A 22,758-nucleotide genomic window follows, 5' to 3' on the forward strand; every position below is an offset into this window, starting at 1 on the left:
ATGATGAAATTAAACTCGTGTGCATTGTCTTCCTTCTTAGATAATGAAAAGTGCCTTGAGCTCTGTCTGGCTAATGGAACCATCTGCTAGCAACTCCTGGAGACTCTCAAGATCTCTTAAATAATTAAGAGTATTCTTAAGTCTTCATATCTATCAACATGCGGAACGCAATTCTAAATGTAGAACCGAATTTGTCAATTTGAGTTTTAAGACTTTGCTCTCGCCCGTGCGTTGCACATTCAGTGCCATATAAAATACGAGGGGGAGTCCAATTCTGTCAAGATCACTTTAAATCAAAAAGGCCATTTGCAGTAAGTTTTAATTTGATGGTCTGGCTTTGTTCCGGGACCTGCCTTTGCCTTGAGTGTACACAGAAAGCCTCGGTCAGGGAAAGTTACACGGGGCAAAAACGACGACAACAACTGACATGACAATGATTCGGTCTGATTCAACGTGCAAGAGTGCGAGTGGGGCGCGGGAAGAATGGTGCAGCATATCGAGGAAGCCGCAACAAAAGGAATGTTAAAAATGACAAATGTTTGGGAATCGGTTTCTCCAATTCTGTAATAACTTGGTTATCAGATGACATATACAGTAGCAAGACTGAGAGCGAAACTGCATTTTTATGACCCAAGAGGGGGGACTTCTGAAAAGTGATTAACTGTGCTGTTATCTTTTTTTTTTTTTTTTTTTTATTTTGCTATTAATCATTGGCACAATGATGATGGAAATCGTTAGCGGACAATTTGTTCACTCCCCAGTTGTTTGATAAAATGATGTTGTTGTTGTTGTTGTTATTATTACAAATGGTTTCTCGCTAGTTTAGATATTCTAGATATCGTCTTGTGTTTATTCCAGGGGACATCCAGGGATTCCATCTTTGCTAACTGTAATTTCTGTAAATTTGTCTCGTAGGGTCGAGGTCACCGGATTCCAGCTCACTGCAGCGATTTGAGTCTTACGAAAGACCAGAAGAAAAGCAATCCCTTTACGCACCATGATGGCAACTTTTGGTATTGCTAAATTGGAGGCTCGACCGCCGCTTTTGCTTTTACTTTGTTTGACAATGTGCGTGTGTGTGCTTGAGTTGACCGCAGCCACGATGCAACATATTGGTGAAAAAGACGCCGTGTGCCCGTCTGTGTGTAGATGCGATGAAGACTTTATCTACTGCAATGATCGTGGCCTGAGCTCCATCCCCTCGCTGCCTGCTTCGGCGTCCGTCCTTTACCTTCAAAACAACCAGATAAATAACCCAGGCCTCCCCACCTCTTTGGAACGCCAGCTCACTGTACGTGTCGTCTACCTCTATGATAACGAACTGGATGAATTCCCCGTGCACTTGCCGCCGTCTGTCCGCGAGCTGCATTTGCAAGACAATAACATCCGCACCATTCCTCGTAGCGCTCTGGCTCGGATGCCCCTTCTGGAGAAACTCCACTTGGACGACAACTCGATTTCCACAGTCAGTATCGAGGACCAGGCTTTCGCGGACAACCCGCGATTGCGCCTCCTTTTCCTTTCCCGGAATCACCTATCCAGCATCCCCTCAGGTCTGCCCGCATCCCTGGAAGAACTGCGTCTGGACGACAACCGAATCTCCACGATCCCTACGCACGCCTTCCGCGGTCTCGCCTCGCTTAGGTGTCTGGTTTTGGACGGGAATCTTTTGGCCAATCAGCGCATCGCCGATGACACATTCTCCCGTCTCTCCAACTTGACAGAGTTGTCCTTAGTCCGTAACTCCCTCCTGACCCCGCCTGTCAACCTTCCTAGCGCCCATCTCCAGCGCCTGTCGCTGCAGGAGAATGCCCTGATTCACATGCCCCGTGGTTCTTTGGACGGCATGCGCAGGCTGCAAAGACTGGACCTCTCCGGAAACAACCTAACCACCCTGCCGCGGGGACTGTTCAAAGACCTGGACAGCTTGGGTCAGCTGCTGGTGCGAGGTAATCCTTGGCACTGTGGCTGTAACCTGCGTTGGCTCTACGATTGGTTACATGCCCGCGGTAACGCCATCACGGTGAGAGGCCTCACTTGCCACGGGCCTGAAAGGGTGCGAGAAATGGCCTTGAAAGACCTGACCATTGAGATGGAGGAATGCGAAGTGGTGAGGACAGCTGGGACCAAAGACAGAGCAGGTCTCGGCGGAGGGGATAGTTCTACCACCAACGCACCACCCCAAGGGTCCCTCTTCACCCTGCGGTCGAAGCGACCTGGCCTGGGACTTCCTGACTCCGGCTTGGACTACACTCTGAGCAGCAGCGGTGTAGGGAAGAGCCTGGCTCTCAATGTTAAGCCCCTCTCTCATAATAGTGTCCGTGTTACCTGGAGCGTAGCGCAACCGAGTTCGTCCTTCAGGCTCAGTTGGCTCCGGCTGGGTGTCGGTAATGCCATGGGCTCAATCACCGAGACGCTGGTGCGGGGCGACCGTCGGGAATATCTGCTTTCCTCCTTGCAACCGCGCTCAAGCTACATCATCTGCATGGTGCCCATGCCCGCCAGCTCCGAGAGCAAAGCGGGGATATCGGGGGAAGCCGACGCCGACGAAGCCCAGGTGTGTGCGAAAGCCGAAACCTCTGACCCCAGCCCGCTTGAGGAGGACGAAGATGATCATTCGCGACCTATGACGGCACTGCCGCTGACGGGGATCATTGGCGGAGCGACTGCGATCGTATCGCTGGCGCTCCTCTTCGCCATCTTTTGCTGGTACGGTCACAGGAGCGGTCACTTGTGTTCCCGAGACCATTACACTCGCAACAGCTCCCGCAAAGGCAAGAATTACGACGACTACATTGAGTCGGGAACCAAGAAAGACAATACCATCCTGGAGATCCGCGGTCCGGGGTTACAGATGACGCCAATGGCAGCTTGCCAGCCAATGCAGCCTAAACCCCTCCAAGAGGATTACATCATTCACACCATATTCCCCTCGAATGGCACTGGCCTGTACAAAGGTGCCAATCATATGTCCAATGCAAGGCAAAGCACCAACAGGGGTTATAGAGAAGGAGGAATCCCAGATATAGACTACTGTTACACATGATGTACTGTACCAGATCCTGACCGGCCACAGAATCATCGGTCAACTGTATCAGACGCACAATATTCCTCCACATAAGACACTTCAGAAGCACCCTTCTGTGCCTTTGACTTCTGGTCTCCCATTCCATAGTACCTGTGGTTTTCTGCACTAAGAATACACTATATCTGGACCTGAAACTGTGTGGGAACAAATTCACCGCAGAGAGCGGACAAAATATCCTTTTGCGTCACACAGTGGACCGTTTCTTTACATCTCACTGGCGGCCCGTGTATGTTTTACTGCGCGTGTGACATGGAAGCAAAGAATGTATAACACTGTGGAAAGGTTGGACGATAGCGGAGACTGACTTATTCGTTCTCAAAAACAGGAGCCACTTATCCGAACGGAAGCTATTGTTGAACAGACATTTCGGATTCGCATCTCCTTCTCGCTCATCGGACGATATGACATTTGATCGAATCGTTAAGTCCAAACGCCTCAATTCTATCGTTGTGCCCTACCAGCTGTCCGGGGAAAGGGCTTTGTAAAGCTGTGAATTGTTCGAATTCAAAAATGAAATAACCACTTGTCTTAAAGTAAAGCTTGTCATGACCTTTTTCAGTTTTGGGCATGTCGGAGTTCTTTAGATCACCGGTCAACGTTGGTCCAATCGCAGATGGTTCATATTCAAGCGTCACCGTGTTGCACTGATGTCATGGGATGCAACATGGGTGTGTAGATAATTACGTTTGGTATTGATTGGACCATGCGTTCTTTGTTTTTTAAACGATTGGTTTTTAGACGTCACGTCATGCCGCACACCTTTTTATTTATTTATTTTGTTTCATGTGTTTTCATTGTGGGTTGTTTTTTTTTTTTGTGTACACTGAAATGTTTTTAAAACTGCTCGCTCTCATATTCGTCACTATTTATGAAAATCACTTTTGAGTAAGTGAATTGTTTTATCCAAATGGAAAAAAAAAAAAAAACGACTCTCCAGGTTTCTATTATGTATTTTTAAATAAGACCCCCATGCCAATTACACCTCAAGGCAGCAACCTCAATTGGGTATTTGGGGAATTCTGCTGATTATGCTTCACCGGTAGACATCCGTATTCCGAAAGTAACCGGGAAAAAAAACAAAAAAAAACAACACATTGGGCGCTTCCTGTATAAGACAAATCCTTCGGAGAATGAAAAAGGAGGCATCGCAGTGGACTTGCAGAGTGGGCTATCCAAGCCGCGAGCGATAAAGCGGATGGACTTGTGGGGTCGTTCAAAGATGGGGTGACGGGGAAGGTTTATTAGTGTTTGTTTTTTGGGGATAGTAAAAAACTCATTTTGACATTTTTATTACCTAGTGGCACTGAAAATGTATTAGCACTTAGGAAAGAAGGGGAATAAATGTAATGAGAGAAACGGCGGCGGGTGAAGTTACCTCTCCAGGCACTGACAAAGACACAGAATTGATAGCTTTGTCATGATGAAGTTCACCCATGCATCAATATGTTTGTCATTCACAAATGGCTGTGAATTGGGCCCTGGGCTTAATGTTGTTTACTACCATGTTACTTCCAAAGGGGAAACCAATTGTGCTTCCTTGACTGTTTTGTCTGCCACAGTTTTACAGTGGTCTCTGACAACATGTCAGAGCAATTTGTAGTTCTACTCGCACCCAAAAGCTACAAATAGCAGCAACTCACTGGCCTGGAGAATTCTATTTAAGAGAATGTTGATATTCTGTGATTGCTATTTTGCCGTCATAATGAACTAGGGATGTGAATACTAATCAATTCATTGTTTAGCGGAGCTGCTGTCGATTCAGTCTCAAATTGTTTTATGGTGAAAAGAAAAACACATCACAGCAGCTGTGGGAATTTCAGCTACATTCGCACTATGGCAACTACTCAAGGCAGCATTTGTCAATATGAGACTTGGGGGGGGGGTACAGAACAGAGGGAGAGATTCTATCATGGCGTTGAATTCATAAAAACAAAAAAAACAATTGATTACCCCAATGGTCAATCAAAGTAATGTCCACCCCTTATACATACCTTCTCATCATTTGTATAAATATAATACACCATTTTTGCTCTGGATTTATTGAAGGTAAAGGGTGCCATAAATTTGCGTAAACAAAATGTTTATGTGAACTCAAAATGGATTTGTGTGAAATCAGATGGAGTCAATAAAGGTTTTCTAAACTTGTTATTACTGAACACTGTCATTTCACCCCATGACTGAGACAACTGTGCGCGGATGCATTTTTACAAAAGCAAGACTGGAATGAAACGGCGAGCCCACAAGCGAGTGAGATTTTTAAATGGAGCCGACCATTTTTGCACAAGAAGTGTAAGATTCCCAACTTATAATGAAGAACTTATATTAAGACATTTCTGGGGATTTTGGAGGCCCACTCGGACCTTTCACCAACATTTGGTAGTTTGAAGATGGGTGGAAGAAGTTTTTTGTACTAACGTGTTCAAAGTCACCTTTCTTTTATTTTTTTTTCAAATAGTCACTCATTTTGAATTTGATGCCACCACAAACTAAGAACTTAAGAAGAATAAAATGCCACCAAAGTCTTTCGGTTTAATCCTGTCATTTGGTAATATTCCTCCTTGAACTTGCTTTTTTTTTTTTCGCCAAATTAATTAGAATGCCTTACAACTATCGGGGACATTTTGTCCGTAACCACAGGCTCATTGTATGTGTGAGCGAGAATCAAGCGCGGCGGAGCTTCGTAAACAGTTTGCAATGGCAGCAACATTCCCTAGGCAGAGCACCACAAGTTAATTGGATTTGCAGCCCTTCAAGATGCTGCTGTGCGTCCCACCCAAACACAAATTAATGAAAGAGCAGTGAAAATGATTGTTTACCGATAATCCTTAGATTTAAGGAAGCTTGCCTCAAAAAGCAGTTGGATTACAGCAAGTGATTGGTGCGTGTTTCTTTTGCCGCTTTCTCGTGTAATTTGTAAACACAGGAAAAAAAAGAACTCAAATTTTGGCCGTGGTATGAATAATTACGGGAGGTATAACGGGCCCCGTTTCCCTCTAGGTTTGTCCATATAGTGAGTCGTTTTTTTTGTCTCAAACACCTTTTCTACTCTCAGAGATGGAAGAATATTCTCTTGCCCAGGTCAGTCGCGTTCATCTTAAATGACTGTGAACTGAAGTTTGGGTAGCAACCTATTTCCGGGACACACTACTGACGATTGAAGACGGTCCCTTATAAATCGTGTTGTGCTGTGAGAAAAAGAAAATGGGCAAAGTAAAAACGAAACATATGTCAGTTGAAATGAGGCCCAACAGAGGATATATCACAGTGAGGGGTAATGGAGAGCTGATTGGCCTGCTATGCGGACAAAGTACAGTTACGGATTGATAACTACTAAAACAAACAATTTAAGGAATACATTTCTAGGGGGTTAGGGCCAATTCAATTGTGGACTCACAAGAAATGGCAGCCTGTAAAGCCTAAACATTTATCCCCCCGGGTTCTCATTACCAAAGAAATCTTGCAGAAATCTTTATAGGAAAGACTGATTGTGTTGTTGTTGTTTCAATTTGCTATCATCATTTTATTTAAGAAAAAGGGGTGGGGGGGGGTCTTGGGTTTGCGTTTTCCAATGACACAAATTCTACTGCAACTCAAATCACTTGTGGATAATCATAAGTTCAATTCAAGTTCTTCAGTCACAAAGACTGCAACTGTGTTGTAAAGTGGTACAAGGTTCTGTAAGAGCGAATAGCTATTTTACAATTAGATCAAGAGACGAGAAATGTTTGAAGGCGTCTTGGATTGTAAAAGCTTTCCACAGCAGTTTGATAATACGACACTAATTCAGTTAGTGGAAAACTGCTGCCGTTGCAACTTGGCCCGCAAAGCCGCTGGTGTCACAATGAATGGAGGCAAGTGATTGTACAGCAAGTTTTGTCTTTGGTTTTTGTGATTGTAATTTTGAGTTTTGTCTCTTTTAAAAAAAAAAAAAAAAAAAAATGTCTACTGAACTGTTGGATCATTCTGCAATCATTTCATTGTACAGTGGACCCCCGCTATTTGACGGTTCACAAATAGCAAAAATTTGCGCACAATTTAACACCATTACAAATGCATTGAAAATGTAAAAAAAAAAAAACATATTCGAAAAAATATCCGCAAACACATGAATCCGTAGGTGCCGAATAGTGAGTATGCGGGTCTCCACTGTAGTTTAATTTTGTGTGTACGTCTTTGCGAAGGACTCTCATGCCACTGAGTGATTCCACTATTTGTTGGGCACAACATAACACAGAGGTAACAAGAAATATTTTGTTAGAAGGATGTGTCACTGCTGTGTGAACTAATACAAGATGTGGGATAAAAAAAAAAAAGCTCATTTTTGGCAAGATGTACTGTACATGCGCTGGGCCCATCCATTAAAGGCGTTTTAATTTTTGTAATGCCGTCGTCTTTGTTATTTCTTTTGAATAATTCTGATCTTTTTTTCTTCCTTTGCTTTATCTGCAGCAGCTCTCTGTATTTTATGTCAAGTTCAAATCTCGGGCAAATCATTTTGCTATTCATTCTCTACGCTCGATGCTAAATGTGACATTTTATCGTAAATTTGCCAGGTTACAGTCCTTTCTTTTCATGGACTGTTTTATTTTGCCAGTACAGTGTTGTTTTATGGCAGACATTTTGTCATTTTACAGCAATGTATTGCATCTTTTATGTTGTTTGCAGGTTGATATGTCCTTGTGTCTTATAGGCATCAGCCCAGCTGTTACCATAATTGGGACTCCCATAATCTCGCCACCGCCGCATTCCCCGCACAGGTATAAATATTTTCTCCAACATCTGCCTCATTGTATACATTATGTGCTGCTCACACAAGCATTTGCTTCACATAAACGACACCGTTTATGGAGGAGTAGTGCCTGACAAATTGTGTGCGGTTTAGTGGGAAGAATGACCGATAGCCTCATTAACAATGTGCTGAACTGAGCTTTTTTTTTTAATGTTAAAAAATGGGCTCTCATCCTACTGGATATTGAAAAGAGTTTGTCATTAAATGTAGGGATACTCCTAAGAAAGGGTAACAAGAATCAGAAGACAGCAAACCCTACGTTTATATGATACTGTATGTAAACGAATACTTTAAGTAATGGGACTAGTACTGTAAGCTAGGTTTCCTCATAGGTGTTTGTTAACATAGAGTACACGAACATCCTTTTTTTTTTTTTTCCCAAATATGATTTCATTGTCTGCTTGTGGTTAAAAACGAGCCTGTTTTCAGGCGCCTAATTGCATTTGTCCTGAAAACAAGTGACCAAAACAACACCGTTTCTATTCATTATCCGTCTCACGTAAGCAGCCCCTTAATTGTGCCCACCAAGTGAATGTGAATGTAAAAGAACAAAGCAGGTAGAAAAAGACTAATACGTCAAATATGTCTGTTATTTGCTAGCCAGCGCGTTTAATATTAGCATTACGCGACAGAGACAACTTGACATGCGTTAAAGCGACATTTGGGTGAGCTTAACATTGGCACTTATATAATAGGTTTGCATGTAAAAACGACATTAGTACTAAAATGCCCACCTCAAAAGACACTGTAGTGATTTAGGGTCTTTTTTTGTGATAAGGTTTATGACAAATTTCAACGCCCCAAAAAGGGGCGTGGCTTATGTTGTGTTTTCGGTCTCAGCGGACTACGTCACGCGAGGAAGCTTGGTAAGATTGCTCGCTTTGTCAGTTCTGTTGTCTAAAACGGTGACCGATCGCCCCCAAAATGCAAATGCACATTACTACTCTCGTCCTCTTCAAACTGTTAAAGTATAAAAGTGTTCTGCACAATAGTTTGGATTTATTGACATAAAACGTGATCTCATCATGATCGCCTCCACAAAATCAAAAATACCGTGGCGATTGCTCCTCCACTTTGAGAAGCTGAAGCGGACAAGCGCATGAATGCGCACACGAACCCCGAAGCCAGAGGAAACCCGCGAAAGCGTGGGGATGACACGCAAACTCCACACAGTCAAGATTGGAACCCTCAACTTCAGAACTGTGAGGCAGACGTGCAAACTTCAATATGAGAATTTATTCATTTGGATTGAATAGCATTTTTTGATGCTACGTTTTCTGTCATTTCCTGTTTAGTTGCATCCTGTACTGTTTTTTTTTTTTTTTTTTTTTTTTTTGAAATTTTCAGTCGCCTTGGTGAGCGTTGGCAGCCGAGTCTGCTGCATGGCACCTCGTGCCCATCATCATCATCATCATCATCATCATCATCAGTGGGATGTTTTGACACAGTGAGACGGGAAGAATCTGCCGAGGGATTGTTTTCTTGCTTGTCACCGTTAACGCAGCCTTTTCTTCTCACGCTTTTCCCGCTCTTCTCTTGTTCTGCCAGTTGTTACTTCTTGTCTTTTGTGTTCCGGTACATTTCTACTATGATTTTTCTCTTGCTTGTTTTATAGCCCCTGTCTAGCTTTTTCTTAGTTCATCATTTTGATTCAGCTGTGTTTTGTTCACGTGGCTCTCTGTCCACCTTCCTTAATGTATTCATGTTTGTCTTTTTCACTTCAACCTTTTGTCTCATCGCTTTTTTTTTTTTGTTTGTTTGTTTGTTTGTATCTATTCACCCTTTAGATGCTCTTTTGGTTTAATATATCCTCCACTAGCGTTTGCACACACACCTGATTATTAAAAATGGGCTACTGACTGTTTTGCTTTCTCCTTTATTTTGGAAACCTGACCTCAACGTCATCTTCCTGCAGCACGTCATTTGATTAACTTCCATATTATTTTAACTAACACTGTATAGTGTCATAATATGTGTTAAACGTTGCCCACTCGGCATCCATTGCAGCCTGATCATCCTGGAAGGCGGATTGCTCCGTCTGTGGTCCCTTCTCAAGGTTTCTCATTTTTCCCCAATTGGGTTTTTTTATTTATTTTTTTCCTTGCCCTCCTGGTAGTTAAGATCACGGGATGTGGTTTATATGTTGTCAGCTATGGGCATGTGAAGCCCTTTGAGACTTTCTTGTGATTATATAAATTTGACTTGACTTGACTCTGCCGTTTTCTAAGCAGTTTCTACCAGTTATTTCCCTGAACCTTGAATCTTGAAGTTGTTGAATTTGCATCTTATTAGACTTCAGTCCGTCCACACAGAGGTGACGCCATAGTGGCACCGTAAAGGCAACAGCTCAAACCACCCATGTGCCATTTTGATTTTTCTTTTTTTTTTTTTTATTTGATTACATAATGAATTGTTAAACACAAAGGTGGCAATTGTCACCACATATGACCTAAATGCCCTTTCTGTTCCCCTCAAAGCCTGAATAACAAATAACTGTTTCAACCAACTGTCCTTGAAGTGTTTCCGCCGTATGTAGTTTATGTTCCATTATTTTAGCAATCAATTACAGGCGGGATGGCTACTATTCTGCCCAAGGTTCCCAATATTTCTTTGACGCCGTCATAGAAGCGTTGTGGCATTCTCAAGGAGGAACTTGGCGCGTAGGGAGTGTTGATTTAATGTGTAGATTTGCTGTCTCATAAATTGGGGCCCCCTTGAGACTTTAACGGTGATTACATTCAATCCAAAGAAGCAATAAGAGCCGAGGGCCGGGATGGGGAGTCTACCTTCTGATGAAGGTTAGCAAATTACCTCTCTGGCATTGTTTGTATCTCTTTTTTTTTTTTTTTAATTTATTTATTTATTTATTTATTTTTCTCCCAAATATAAGCATGGCCTGAAAGCAAATCTTTCTATCTAGTTTCTTAATTTGGAATTAACTGTTGTTGGGTTTTTTACTCGTAAATAACAAACTCAATTGTTGCTTTGAAAAAGTGTCAGTTGCTCATGTTGCTGTGATGCAGCAGCGATGTTTAATCTGCCACTTTTGGTCATTGAGCGCAATGACTACGCCGGTCTAAGTGCATCAGACCTCTCCCGTCTTTTATAAGATTACCGGCTACCAAATTAAATCGAAGCATGTGCAAAGGTTGGGAGGCCAGGGAGGCAGGGCTGAGGTAATGTCACAGTTTCTGATCGTTATTGGGGGAGACGCAAACAAGCGTGTCCGTGTGCACAACCACACAGACGCACGCACACATTTGCCTGTATTGATTAGTTGTAGAAAAAAAAACAGTTGAGGTCAGCAGGCACATGTCTGAATTTCTTTCTCTCCGTCTCTCACACTCCATTTGTCTGTGTCTGATTCAATACTCTCCTTGCCCCATCAGGAGGTCTCGCTTTATCCACGCGTGCAGCTCCCCTCGCCAGGCCTGCTCGCACACTCTGCGGTTTTCCTTTAGTCTTTCTCTTTGCCCTTCATTGACACACACCAATCAATCAGTCAATCCAGTTTCGTTTCAAAGCAAAGTCTGATGGGTTTGCTTTTGTCCTGATAAAGTTCTTGCATTCACTGTGAATTACATCGCAAATCCGATGAGGACCTTCTGACCACAGATTTGTTTGGGGTCCTTTTTCCATTAAGGGAGGACATACAAAGATTCCATTTGCACATAGAGAACGATCTTGCGTCATTTTTTACAGTTAAAAAATACAAAATAAAAAAAACACTTGGCAGGGTAGCATGATTGGTTAGCATGTCTGCCTCACAGCGCTGAGGTTTGAGGTTCAAATCTTGGCTCGGGTTTTCTTGTGTGGAGGTCCTGTGCTTTGCATGGGATATGAATAGACAACCATTTACGGAAAATTATTGGGAAAAATAAGTACTCACCTGCTGTATCTATGCAGAAGTAATTGTAGTTGTGATTAACAATACTGTATGACATGAAATGTGAAAAAAAAATGCTTTACTTATAGTTCTGTAAAAAAGTGTCTTTTGTCTTGTCCCCTGAAAGAAAATACAATTTCTCCTGCAGCTTCCAGTTGTGAAAACTTACAGTGCATGAAGAACCCCCAGGTGTCAAATGATCAGGATTGTTCCTGCAGAACTCGCTCTCTTGCTTTTAAAACAAACACAACAGGTTTTATCTGTCGATATGTCATAGCGATTTAACAGATGATTTTATTTTTGTCAACGTTACGTCGGATTTAAAGCCTGCATGAAGCAGGCTTGAATTTGAGCCTCGCAGATGGAGCTGATACCTGATCGATAACAGCCAGACCAATCAGTCATTCCCCCCCCCAAGCCCCTCCGGCCCAACCCGACAACCTCTCTGATGGCTGCTTCACTCCCAACTGCCACGGCTACAGGGCTCATTTGTCCTCCAGTGTTGATGTCATTTGTCTTCACATTTGCCCATCTGATAGCTCAATTGCTTTGCAGATGCCCTTTGCGTGTGTCTTTACAACTGTCACTGATTTATGTGTCCTTGACAATACTTCTAATTCATGCTCATATGGCTTCAGATTAAAAAAAAAAAAATCTCTCATCTAATTACTTCAGATGGTTTTCTAGTGCAGGTGAAATCCTTCCCCAAACCTGCTGCTCTTAAAAAAAAAACTGATGAATGCCATTTAAAATATGCAATGAATTATTTATTTTATTTTCCATTTTTGATTCTAAAACGAAAATAAAATACAACACGTGACACAAATCGAAATACGGCTCGTATATCTGTTTTAGATTCCCGGAAGTTGTCATCGAAAGCATTTCTCCTAGTGGCCAGGAGATGGCGACAGTGTAGCGCCTGAAGACGATATCCTGAACTGTATTGTAACCTGGAAAACATTGTTGATATCCTCTGTTAAAGAAACAATAATAATAATATCAGAAAAGTGATAAAAACAAATAAAACTGTAATGAAAACTAACTAATGAAAACCCTAACTATTGAAAATTAATTAATGAAAATCAGAAATAGCTTTTGAATTATTAACAGCTTTATTTTACAAATGATAATCATAAACCCATGAAACAGGCCTGGACAAAAATGGTGGTATTCTGAGGAACGATTGAAAATAATTTGACCATATGGACATACATACATACATACATACATACATACATACATACATACATACAGTTCACGATATCGTCTTCAGGCGCTACACTGTCGCCCTCTTCTGGTCATTAGGAGAACTGCTTTCGATGACAACTTCCGGGAATCTAAAACAGATATACGAGCTGTATTTCGATTTGTGTCACGTGCTGTATTCTATTTTCGTTTTAGAATTAAAAATGGGAAATAAAACCGTTTTGGGCTTTTGTATTTCAAAATGAAAATCAAATAACGAGTCGTTTTTCCATTTTTCATATCTGCTTCCAAGCGTAATATTCTTTTTTTTTTAAATATTATTTAATAAATACCAAATATGATAACAAATTGAACACAATTAGCATTTTTTCCAAACGTAATATCCAATGACCAAAAGAGACACGGACCGTGTCACCACTGCCCAAATATCGCGATGCTTCATCTCGCCCTTGCAATCTAGCCCTGGAAACCCCAGTCGATCTTTCTTTCCCAACATGGCACCGAAGGCAAAGAAGGCAGGTTCGTGTCTGAACACTTATAATGCTCAAATTTCAACAAATATGCGGCTTGTATTGTACCTCGACGTACGAAAGACAACAAAAAAAACATACGTCTTCTTTGATAACTTCAACATATGCCAACTAAAGACTCGCAATCTTGCTAACGCGTGCGAGTTGACCGGCGTGTGAAAATGCTGGGACGTGCTAGGCTGCGTTAGGCTAATTGCCTTAATTTGACTTGTTCATATTTCTCTCGCGTGTATACCTAATTGTCTAACACTTGTTCATATTTGTAACGAGTGTGTTTGTTTGTAGCTGATAACCGTAGTAATTTCTGCTTGGTGTGAAGTTTAGTGTGTTAGCTTCACGCACAGCATGTTAGCTTACCAATCTGGTTTGCTCAGCACCTGTAAACGGTTACGTGTTATTCTTTTCAATATTTCGTATCCATTGGACGTTATTTCATGTCACGTGTCAAGCCTTTAATAGTTCTTATTTTCCGAAGATTGCATGTGTACGTTCAGGTTGAAGTCACGTATCTTAAGCCCAGTTTTAAACTCATTTAAGTCTTTCATTTTAGTTTTTACATTAATTAATTCATAGAGAGGCAAGTAAAAATGACTATTCTAACCAACCAATTTCAGAAAAATACCATGAAACAAAATTAATGTTTTTATTTAACATATTTAATGTTAAATGTATGTTAAAATGTTAACTATACAAATTTATATTATTCACCAATTAGTGGAAGCATGACATGCCTTTTTTTTTTTTTTTGGCATCCAGCGGTCCCCGTCAAGACGGAGGCCAAATCGAAGGCCCTGAAGGCCAAGAAAGCCGTTCTCAAAGGTGTCCACAGCCAGAAGAAGAAGAAGATCAGGACTTCTCCCACGTTCCGTCGCCCCAAGACCCTCCGTCTGCGCCGGCAGCCCAAGTACCCCCGCAAGAGTGCCCCTCGCAGGAACAAGTAAGAGCCTCCCCGACCGATGTTGACAAAGTGGTGCAAGTGATGCTTAAAAGCGATCAAAGTATGAATATACCATGAGTCCAGCTTCTATCTGACTGATGCACCTTAACAATAAGAACAACCTAGTCATGTCAAACATGTCATTGAAGAGATTTGGACTCATAAATGTCCGGCATTGTCCAGGCTGGATCACTACGCCATCATCAAGTTCCCGCTGACCACCGAGTCGGCCATGAAGAAGATCGAGGACAACAATACGCTGGTGTTCATCGTGGACGTCAAGGCTAACAAGCACCAGATCAAACACGCGGTCAGGAAGCTGTATGACATCGATGTCTCCAAAGTCAACACGCTTATCAGGTGCACATTGTTCACACAGTACTTTGGGCCAAAGCACCAGAAGCCACGTGTTTTAATCGCAAAGGGTTTTACTTTCAGGCCGGACGGCGAGAAGAAGGCATATGTCCGTCTGGCGCCAGACTATGACGCATTGGACGTCGCAAACAAGGTGAGTTTGATTTAAAAGGACAAAGGTGTTCAATCATGGTCAGTCCTGAGCATGTGATGTCAAAAAAATCCATCTGAATGTTAGTGATTGCATTTCAAAGGAACCACTGATGCCAGGATGTAAACTGTTGGAAATGCTGAGCAACTATTGTTTTCTCAGCTAATGTTTCCTCTTTATTTTTCTGTTTTACAGATTGGAATCATCTAACGTGGTGCAAAAGAGACTTGAGTGCTAATAAATATTTGTATAAACCAAACAAAGATATGCTGTTTGTATTCATAACACAAGTTAGCAGAAGCCTGTTTATTTCCTTTGTAGAAATCAGAAATACATTTTCCATTGACATTCTAAGACTAGCCTTCTTTCTCATTAAACATTTCACACTGGTAGTCTGGTTTAAAAAAAAAAAATTTTTTTACCAGGAATGCAGTCATCTGTGAAAGGCATCAACGCAGGATTGATTCTGACCACTTTTTCAAATGACAGTTGAAAGCAGTTTGTGCCAAATGCGTCAGTGAATTTTGTTGCTGTTGTATGTAGAAGGTTGTTCCAAGTATACTCATTGCCCAGGCCACTTTGTTGAAAAGGGTTATCATAACTATAGCCATGCATTTAATCTCTGCATTAAACTGCTAAAGCGGGGTGGCCCCTCCCTCCCCCATACAAATGTTTTCACACAGATGCTATGGCTTTCTTAAATGACACCTGCTTTCAACACAAAGACAGCAATTCATTTCATTCCTAGATGTACTGCGCAAAAGAGGCTTTTGTAGAAAGCTACGTGTTACATTCAACAACAATTTAGCTCAAGATAGCGGCGGTGCGTTTTATGAGAGGAAGGTGCGCACGGTGCCTTTTACCAGGCCTCGACAGATGGGACACTTGCGCAAGGAGGGCGCGCACTCCTTGCACACCACCAGATGCCCGCACGGGATGAAGACGATGTTGACCTCCTTGTCCATGCACACTTTGCACGTTCGCTCCTCCTGAAGACGTCTCAGCTGCTCCTCCATGGGAAGCCCCGACAGGTCCTGGCTGGGGGACGCCGCTTCGTTGGACTGAGCTAAAAACAATGACATCATTATAGTGGATAAAGTTGTTTTTTTTTAAACACGGGGTGTGTAAACTTTTTCAATCCAATGTCAATGGTCTTTTTGTACCCATGAGTTCTCGTAGCAGGTGCACGTCGTTCTTTTGGATCCAGTTGCGGAAAACTTCTGCAGCCGCATTTCCTTTGGTGAGGACCAGCTCGATGAGACGAGCCGTTTGCAGCTGCGGTGACGTCTGCGCCTGCAGTCCGCCGTACTCCTCGGCGCCTGCGCGCAAAATGCATCAGCAGTGCAATTTCTCTGATGGTAAAAGTAGCGGCACATTTACAGATTATCAAGAGTTCATCATAAACCGTAAATACAAATTATGCACTACAAGAAAATCCGGAAATTTTAGTAAGTTTGAATTTTTCATATGTATTAAAAGAAAAAAAAACTTGAAATATGTGAGAAATTATTTTTTTGAAAAAAGGCCAGCTTTTGAAAGTTGCTTTAAAAACTACATAATTTTTTTTTTTCATGGGAATAAATACTTTTTGGGCAATAAAGTTATTTTAAGATTTTCATTATTTTACAGGTATTATTCTTCAATTAGAGAAAAAAAAAAATCTGAAAATATCTAAAAAAAAATTCTTTTTTTTTTTTTTTTTAGAAAAGTCCAATGTGTGAGTGTTTACATACTAAGCACATTTTGCTCTCGGAGATGTTCCAACACAGGCTCCACGCTCTTGAGACGCTGCACCAGAGCCACCTGGTGTCGTTTCACAAACGTGAAACCATCTGGTAAAAAAAAACAAACGCATGTTGACGTACATTCAATTGAGAGGACGCAAAACAGCGTTCCGCACGGCGTACCTGATGCCATGGCCTCGGCCATCATCTCTCGCTCCTCCTCCCTTTTCTGGTCCTCGGCGCTGAGCAGATCCGAGACCAGTTCCTGCACGGTGCGGTAGTTCTCGCCACTGCTGAGGATCTTGCTCTGCACCGTCTGCTTGACCAGGCTGCGCTCGAAGCCCATCTCCAGGGCCGACTTGATGACCGGCGTGTTCATCATCACCGCGTCCTCGCAACGCTCATCGCCCGGGCCCAGGTGCACCACTGGGGAACGCACAGATTTTCTCAACAAAAACACACTTGTATTCATAAAAAGTTGAGGAAAAAAAAAAAACCCATAATGACTTGGTTTTAAAATTATTTATTTTAAAATTTAATAATCTCAACAACAGAAGAGTTGAATTGCATTTTAATCTTTAAGTGAAATGTTATTCTTGACTATCACATTTTTTTTTTTTTATATTTGGATACAATTTTCATTTTGTTTTAATGTTAATGTTTGTTTTGTGTTCATATTTAACCTGTGCATGTTAAAAGTGGCTTACAACAATGACATTTTTCAGAATGAAAATTATAAAATAATTTTCAAGGGATCTTCAAACATACCTGGTGGATCCACAAACTCTCTGGAGCTGCTGTCTCCATTTGTCAGAAGCTTTTGGGAAACAAACACGGGCCATGAGTGCTTTTGAAAAATATACATTATTTTGAAACAAAGTGACATTTTTGCATGGTCAACCAAACCTGCTCAAAGAGTCGAGGGAAGCGCGCCTGAATCTGGTGCACAAACTCTTGACCCTTCTCCTGCAGCAAATATTCACACCTGAACAACAACCACTAAAGTGATTATCACATTTATTGGCACAACATTCACACGTATCTTGATTTATTTCCGTTACCGTGGAAACCATTTTGCATGTTCCACCCAGGGATCGTCTCCCGACTCCCAGCAGCGCAATCCTCCGTCGCAGCAGAAGCACTTCACGTCGTCGTTGCGACCTTGACACACACAAAAAAAAAATTTTTTTTGCATTTTTTTTTTACATAAAAAAACATTTCTTTTTTAATGGTCCTTTGTTCTCTGAGATTAAAAAAAAAAAAAAAGTGATGTTGACTTGCTCACCGACATAATAGAATCCCGCCCTGGCCAGCTGCTCAGGCCTGACGGGGATGCGCGTGGGCCAGTTGACGAAGGTGAGCAGCCGCTCGTCGTTCTGCCTCATGGACGGGTTGGACACGTTGTTGAGGGCGGCGGACGACAGCTGCGAAGACGACGAGGACGATGACGAGGTGGGCGGCGCCCCCGGCAGCGACACGTTGTCGGTGCGGTCGCCCCGCACCAAGCGGCAATTGGGGTAGTGGCGCTGGTGCTCCGAAGACGCGCGGTCGCCCGGCTCCCAGTTGCTCAGCTGTCGGCGACACGCACAGTCAGCACTTTTTCACAATCAACTTGTATGTTTAACGACCAAAAAAAAAAAGCACATTTTACCTAAAGACAAAAACTTGTATAGTTAAAAAGAAAAATGTGGTATTTATTCTAAGAGAAAGTCAAGTTTTAAAGAGAATAATCTTGTTGACAAGAGAAAAATTATTCTTCCAAGATTTTTTGTACCGTTACATTTGTTCCACGAAAAAAGTAATCACACAAGAATAAAGTATTTAAGAGGAAAAACATTTCACAAAAGTTGCAGTGTTTTGAAATAGTCAATTAAAAAAAAAAAAAGAAACCCAAAAAAGCTCTATCCATCCCCCCTTGAGTTTTGTTCAAGATAAAAATCAAGATTAAGTGAAAAAAGTATTTAGATTTCTTTAAGGAAATAGTCTTACATTTTAATGAAAAGAATGTCTTCATTTTTACAAGAATGTTTATTCTAAAAACATTCAATCTGGGAGGTGTGCAATCTTAGGAGAATAAAGAAGTTTGGGAAAAGGGTGTTTCTTAAAAAAAAATCCCCACATAAAAGTAATATTTAGTTTGGTTTAACATTTATGTATTTCTTAGTGTTTTGTTTCGTTTTTTTTGGTGTATTTAACTTCTATTTGAAGTATAGCGCACCTGCCCGCCGCAGCTGAAGCAGGCCACGTGATCGCCCAGCCCCAGGAAGTAGAAGCCAGCCTTGGCCAGCTCGGCGGGCGTGATGATGGACAGCGTCCACGCGTGGAACGAGTCCAGCCGGTCCTGCTCGCGCCGCATGGCCGGGTTGTGGCAGGCGGGCCGCTGGTGCGACATGTCCTCCACGCCGCGAGAGCTCAGCGGGCTGGAGGGCGGCGGCGGCCCCGAGAAGCCCATGTTCAGGTAGCCCGCCGGCTCCTCGCCGGAACCCCCTGCCGCGTTTGCCGCGGCGGGGCCGGGAAGCTAGAAAGAAAAAGGAAAGAAAACAAAAAATTGAAATTACATTTCTTTACATTTTTTTTTCCAACTACATTCAGGAAAATAAAATAAAAATGAAAGAATACTAAATATAAGAAGTCAATTGAACTATACAAAAAAAAAAAAAAAAAAAGTTTCGTCTGGGACTCGGTGGGCAGCTTACCGGTGCGCCGGTGGCGACACGGAGCGGCGAGAAGGCCGAGTGCGAGGAGGAGAGCAAGTTGGCGGCCGACGGCAGGCTCTGCACGAAGGAGCAGGACGGCGACAGCTGCCGGTGCTTCTCGGCGGGACAGTCGCCCGCCAGCCAGCCCTCGGCCGTCACGTTGCAGCGGAAGCACTGCACGCGGTCGCCCACGCCCGTGTAGAACCAGCCTGCGCGCGCCAGGCTGCGCTCGCTGACGGCCGACGCCGGGAAGCGGGCGAAGGTGGAGATGCGGAACAGTTCTGTGGGACCAAACGCACGTTAGGGCATCCAACACAAGTCTGTTTTTTTTTTTTTTTCTTTTTTCTTTTAAAATCGCTGATGGCTAAAATGCAAAATTAATACTAGTAGGACGCATCACTTAATACGAAAGAGAGGAATAAGGCTACCTGAGGAGTTATCATACTGCAGGTCAGGCAGCGGTCCGCTGCGACGAAGGCCCATCAGAAACGTATTGTTCTTGAGTTGAACGAGAGTCTCCATGTTTTTCAGTGTCAAAGACGAGTAGGAAGGTGAAGATGCCCCTTGTGAGGGGGAGATGTTTGAGATGTGTCACCCACTCACACGCGCACAAAAAAAAAAAGCGCAGACAGCAAAAACGAAACTGAGGGGACAAAAGCCACACCACCACATTGAAATAAAACGGTTGCAATGAGTGGGGGGAAAAAAAAAAAAAAAAAAAAAAGGTGGGAAATGCCAAATCAGCCTGGATCCACACAAGTGTTAGGTGCATTTGCCATGCACGTTTAACTCAAAATATACTAAAATACAGTGTTGTTTTTTTCCAATGGTAGCTACAATTGCAGTGAACTTCAAAAACAGTTTTTCAAAAAACAGGCTCAAGCTTTTTATGTCCACTCCCAGTAAACGTTTTCGAGAAAACTAACCAAAACCTGAATGTTTTGAATTGAATTAAACCACATTAAGTGCTGTACAGCGGGTACCGTGCTCAGAATTGAGTAGAAGCACCCTTTTTGAGCTGGTACAGCCACGAGTCTTCTTGAGAATGATGCAACAAGTTTTTCACACCTGGATTTGGGCATCCCCTGCCATTCGTCTTTGCAGATCCTCTCCAGGTCTGTCAGGTGTCCATGTGTTTTTTTTTTGTGGGGGGAGGAGGGCAAACTCTATGCGGGCTTTCATGTGTCTTGCGCTGAGGAGAGGCTTCCATTGGGCCACTCTGCCATAAAGTCCCGACTGGTGGAGGGCTTCCGTGATAGTTGACTGAGTGGAACTTCCTCCCGTCTCCCTACTGCATCTCTGGAGCTCGGCCACAGTGATCTTTGGGTTCTTCTTGACCTCAATCCCACCACCATTGCTCGGGTTTGGACGGCCTGGTCTAGTAAGAGTTGTGGTCGTCCAAAACTCCGTCCATTTGAGGATTATGTAGGCCACTGTGTTCTTAGAACCGCAGAAATTCTTTTGTAACCTTGGCCAGATCTGTGCCTTGCCACAATTCTGTCTCTGATCTCCTGGGGCAGTTCTTTCGACCTCATGATTCTCATCTGCTCTGACATGCACTGTGAGCTGTAAGGTCTTATATAGACAGGCATGTTCCTTTCCTAATCACGTCCAATTAATTTAATTAAACAGCTCGAATAAATGAGCAGAACCATCTCAAGGAGGATCTGAATAAATGGACGGCATGTCGAGTTAAATATGAAGGTCGCTGCAAAGGTTCTGAATACTTATGACAATTTTTTCTTTTTTCATAAATTTGAAACATTTTCAACATATCTGTTTTTTCTGTCAAGATGGGGTCCTGAGCGTACATTAATGAGAAATAAAAGTAGCTTTTTTTGATTTTGGTAAATGGCTGCAATGACAAAGTAAGTGGACATTTTTAGAGGGGTCGGAGTACTTTCCGTACCCACTGTATGTCCTACAAAACTCCTGTGGCTCATGCTAACGCACAACGCTAAACGCCATCAATGTGCCGTGGCCAATATAAATCAAAACACCACCGCATGAGATTAATAAAAACTCACATATACACACACATACAGACTACAAACATCTCAAACCTCTCCCCCTCCTTCAGGGCATCTCCTTTGTGGGTTCTAGCCCTCCATGACGAGAGGAACCCCCCCTAGTTGTTAAAAATTAAATATAACAGGAGTAACTCCTGTTCCTTTGGTCTTCACACCACCTGAAGGAACACAAGAAACAGAACACAAGGTCAATATTTAAACAGCAGCTTCGCAATAATTGACCACGTGTCACATTTATTGCATTTGAAATACAGTAATTATTTTCAGTCATTATGAGATTGCATGGGGAAAAATGAAGACTTTGAGGGGAATTACGCTACCAATAGACCGTCAACGTAGAATTGACAATTGATCGTTTAAGAGTAATTTAAAAATAAATAAGGACCTGAGGTCGATCGGTCAAAATTAAAAGTAAAAACAAAACTGGAACTTCAATTTTTGGGTCAAAAACTGTTAACACTAAACCAGCTGCTTGACCAAAATGTCACATCAAATCTGAGTGGAATTCTGTGAGTTTCATAACATAACGGTCCATTGGTCCCTCTTTTATGCACAAACGCTTCCGTTTATATCCAACCGTTAAAGAATAGTTGCGAAATCATATTTAGTTGCCTATTTGTACAGTTAATTAAAACGTCAGAATAAAATAAAGTCTGACACTCACGAGAAAATGGCCTGCTAACGCTACTAGCGCCCGTAAGCTCGCTGGGTTTATTGCGGCGAGTAAATGCTTAAATGACGTTATCTTAGTCAAATAGTAAAAAGAAAAAAAAAATACATACTTAGAGCGGAAAACTCCCACGGAAGCCAGCTCACCCGTCGCGAGGCAATTGGGCGAGTCAGACGGCGGAAAGTCCCGTCTTGGAGAGACAGACGCTGGAAGCTATACAGAAGCTAACCCACTTCCGGGTTCGGGCGAAACGAAACTCGATTGTATTTTGAATGTTTCTAATCCTTTTTACACTACTCCACACAACGAGAACTGATTAAAGTTGCGCCCCATCTGTACAATTGTCGTGTTAAATTTAATAAAGATAAAAGTCTTTTAAAAAAAACTACCGACTGTGCGGGTTAGCTACAAAACGCGTCGTAGCATACAGCTGTTAGCTTGTAGTTGTTTTTAAATATGGATAGAATTGTATACTTACACGAAAGGAGCTGGATGTGACTCCTCTGTGTCACTCTCAGGGTGACTTGAGTTAATTCCTCACGTAAGCCAACAACGAGAACTTAAATTATGACGTGTCAATCAAAAACGAAACGTGTTCATCATGACTCATGCTACGAGTCATTAAAACTAGTTTCTTCGTGATTATTTTTAAACTTCGGCACAATGTCCACTGCATTGAAGCAAAAATGTGAGAAAT

At 42.4% G+C, this 22,758-nt stretch overlaps 3 protein-coding genes and 1 non-coding gene across 15 annotated transcripts in view; 3 read left to right on the top strand and 1 right to left on the bottom strand.

Annotated features, from left to right (window-relative positions):
• Positions 1-7,433, top strand: part of flrt1a (fibronectin leucine rich transmembrane protein 1a) — a 55,579-nt gene extending 48,146 nt beyond the window's left edge. For 4 of the 6 annotated variants that reach the window (XM_086057058.1, XM_086057057.1, XM_086057059.1 and 1 more), the window contains one exon: positions 916-7,433. In XM_086057058.1, coding sequence (XP_085913184.1) covers positions 998-3,046 — 2,049 coding nt within the window. In that variant the 5' untranslated portion in view covers positions 916-997 and the 3' untranslated portion in view covers positions 3,047-7,433. The remainder of the gene's footprint in view (positions 1-915) is intronic. The other 2 variants (XM_086057061.1, XM_086057060.1) reach the window with 2 other exon arrangements.
• A 5,925-nt stretch (positions 7,434-13,358) lies between these two features.
• On the top strand, positions 13,359-15,204 carry rpl23a (ribosomal protein L23a). Of its 2 annotated transcripts, XM_086057099.1 has the most exons (5): positions 13,359-13,488; positions 14,256-14,436; positions 14,620-14,796; positions 14,875-14,944; positions 15,137-15,204. In XM_086057099.1, exons 1-5 carry the CDS (start codon positions 13,464-13,466, stop codon positions 15,149-15,151), a joined length of 468 nt encoding a protein of 155 aa, XP_085913225.1. In that variant the 5' UTR covers positions 13,359-13,463; the 3' UTR covers positions 15,152-15,204. The 2 variants fall into 2 exon arrangements, with proteins under 2 accessions (XP_085913225.1, XP_085913226.1); XM_086057100.1 differs by lacking the exon at positions 15,137-15,204 and having other exon boundaries at positions 14,875-14,959.
• On the top strand, positions 14,469-14,541 carry LOC147133562 (small nucleolar RNA Z17). The gene has a single exon (XR_015081939.1). It is a non-coding gene; the product is annotated as a small nucleolar RNA Z17 (small nucleolar RNA).
• Positions 15,205-15,232: 28 nt separating the features above from the next.
• On the bottom strand, positions 15,233-22,704 carry birc2 (baculoviral IAP repeat containing 2). Of its 6 annotated transcripts, none has more exons than XM_086057068.1 (13): positions 22,540-22,704; positions 21,425-21,549; positions 19,790-19,877; positions 19,362-19,642; positions 18,884-19,183; positions 17,951-18,236; positions 17,727-17,826; positions 17,572-17,650; positions 17,434-17,482; positions 16,849-17,091; positions 16,675-16,773; positions 16,105-16,260; positions 15,233-16,007 (listed from the first exon to the last, which is right to left on the bottom strand). In XM_086057068.1, exons 3-13 carry the CDS (start codon positions 19,842-19,844, stop codon positions 15,772-15,774), a joined length of 1,884 nt encoding a protein of 627 aa, XP_085913194.1. In that variant the 5' UTR covers positions 19,845-19,877; positions 21,425-21,549; positions 22,540-22,704; the 3' UTR covers positions 15,233-15,771. The 6 variants fall into 6 exon arrangements, with proteins under 6 accessions (XP_085913194.1, XP_085913188.1, XP_085913193.1 ...); XM_086057062.1 differs by having other exon boundaries at positions 20,430-21,549; XM_086057067.1 differs by lacking the exon at positions 22,540-22,704 and adding an exon at positions 22,174-22,314.
• Positions 22,705-22,758: the final 54 nt, after the last annotated feature.

This window comes from Filicampus tigris, chromosome 17 (genome assembly GCF_054856515.1).
Source record: "Filicampus tigris isolate MCC_2025a chromosome 17, RoL_Ftig_1.0, whole genome shotgun sequence".
Taxonomy (NCBI): domain Eukaryota; kingdom Metazoa; phylum Chordata; class Actinopteri; order Syngnathiformes; family Syngnathidae; genus Filicampus; species Filicampus tigris.

Coding starts and splice junctions, on each gene's coding strand:
- rpl23a (XM_086057099.1), top strand. CDS start 13,464: ATGGCACCGAAGGCAAAGAAGGCAG. Junction 14,437..14,619: donor AGTGCCCCTCGCAGGAACAA/GTAAGAGCCTCC, acceptor GGCATTGTCCAG/GCTGGATCACTACGCCATCA. Junction 14,797..14,874: donor AAAGTCAACACGCTTATCAG/GTGCACATTGTT, acceptor TTTTACTTTCAG/GCCGGACGGCGAGAAGAAGG.
- birc2 (XM_086057062.1), bottom strand. CDS start 20,543: ATGAAAGCCCGCATAGAGTTTGCCCTCCTCCCCCCACAAAAAAAAAAC. Junction 17,827..17,950: donor GGCGGGATTCTATTATGTCG/GTGAGCAAGTCA, acceptor GTGTGTGTCAAG/GTCGCAACGACGACGTGAAG. Junction 16,774..16,848: donor GGCCGAGGCCATGGCATCAG/GTACGCCGTGCG, acceptor TTTTTTTACCAG/ATGGTTTCACGTTTGTGAAA.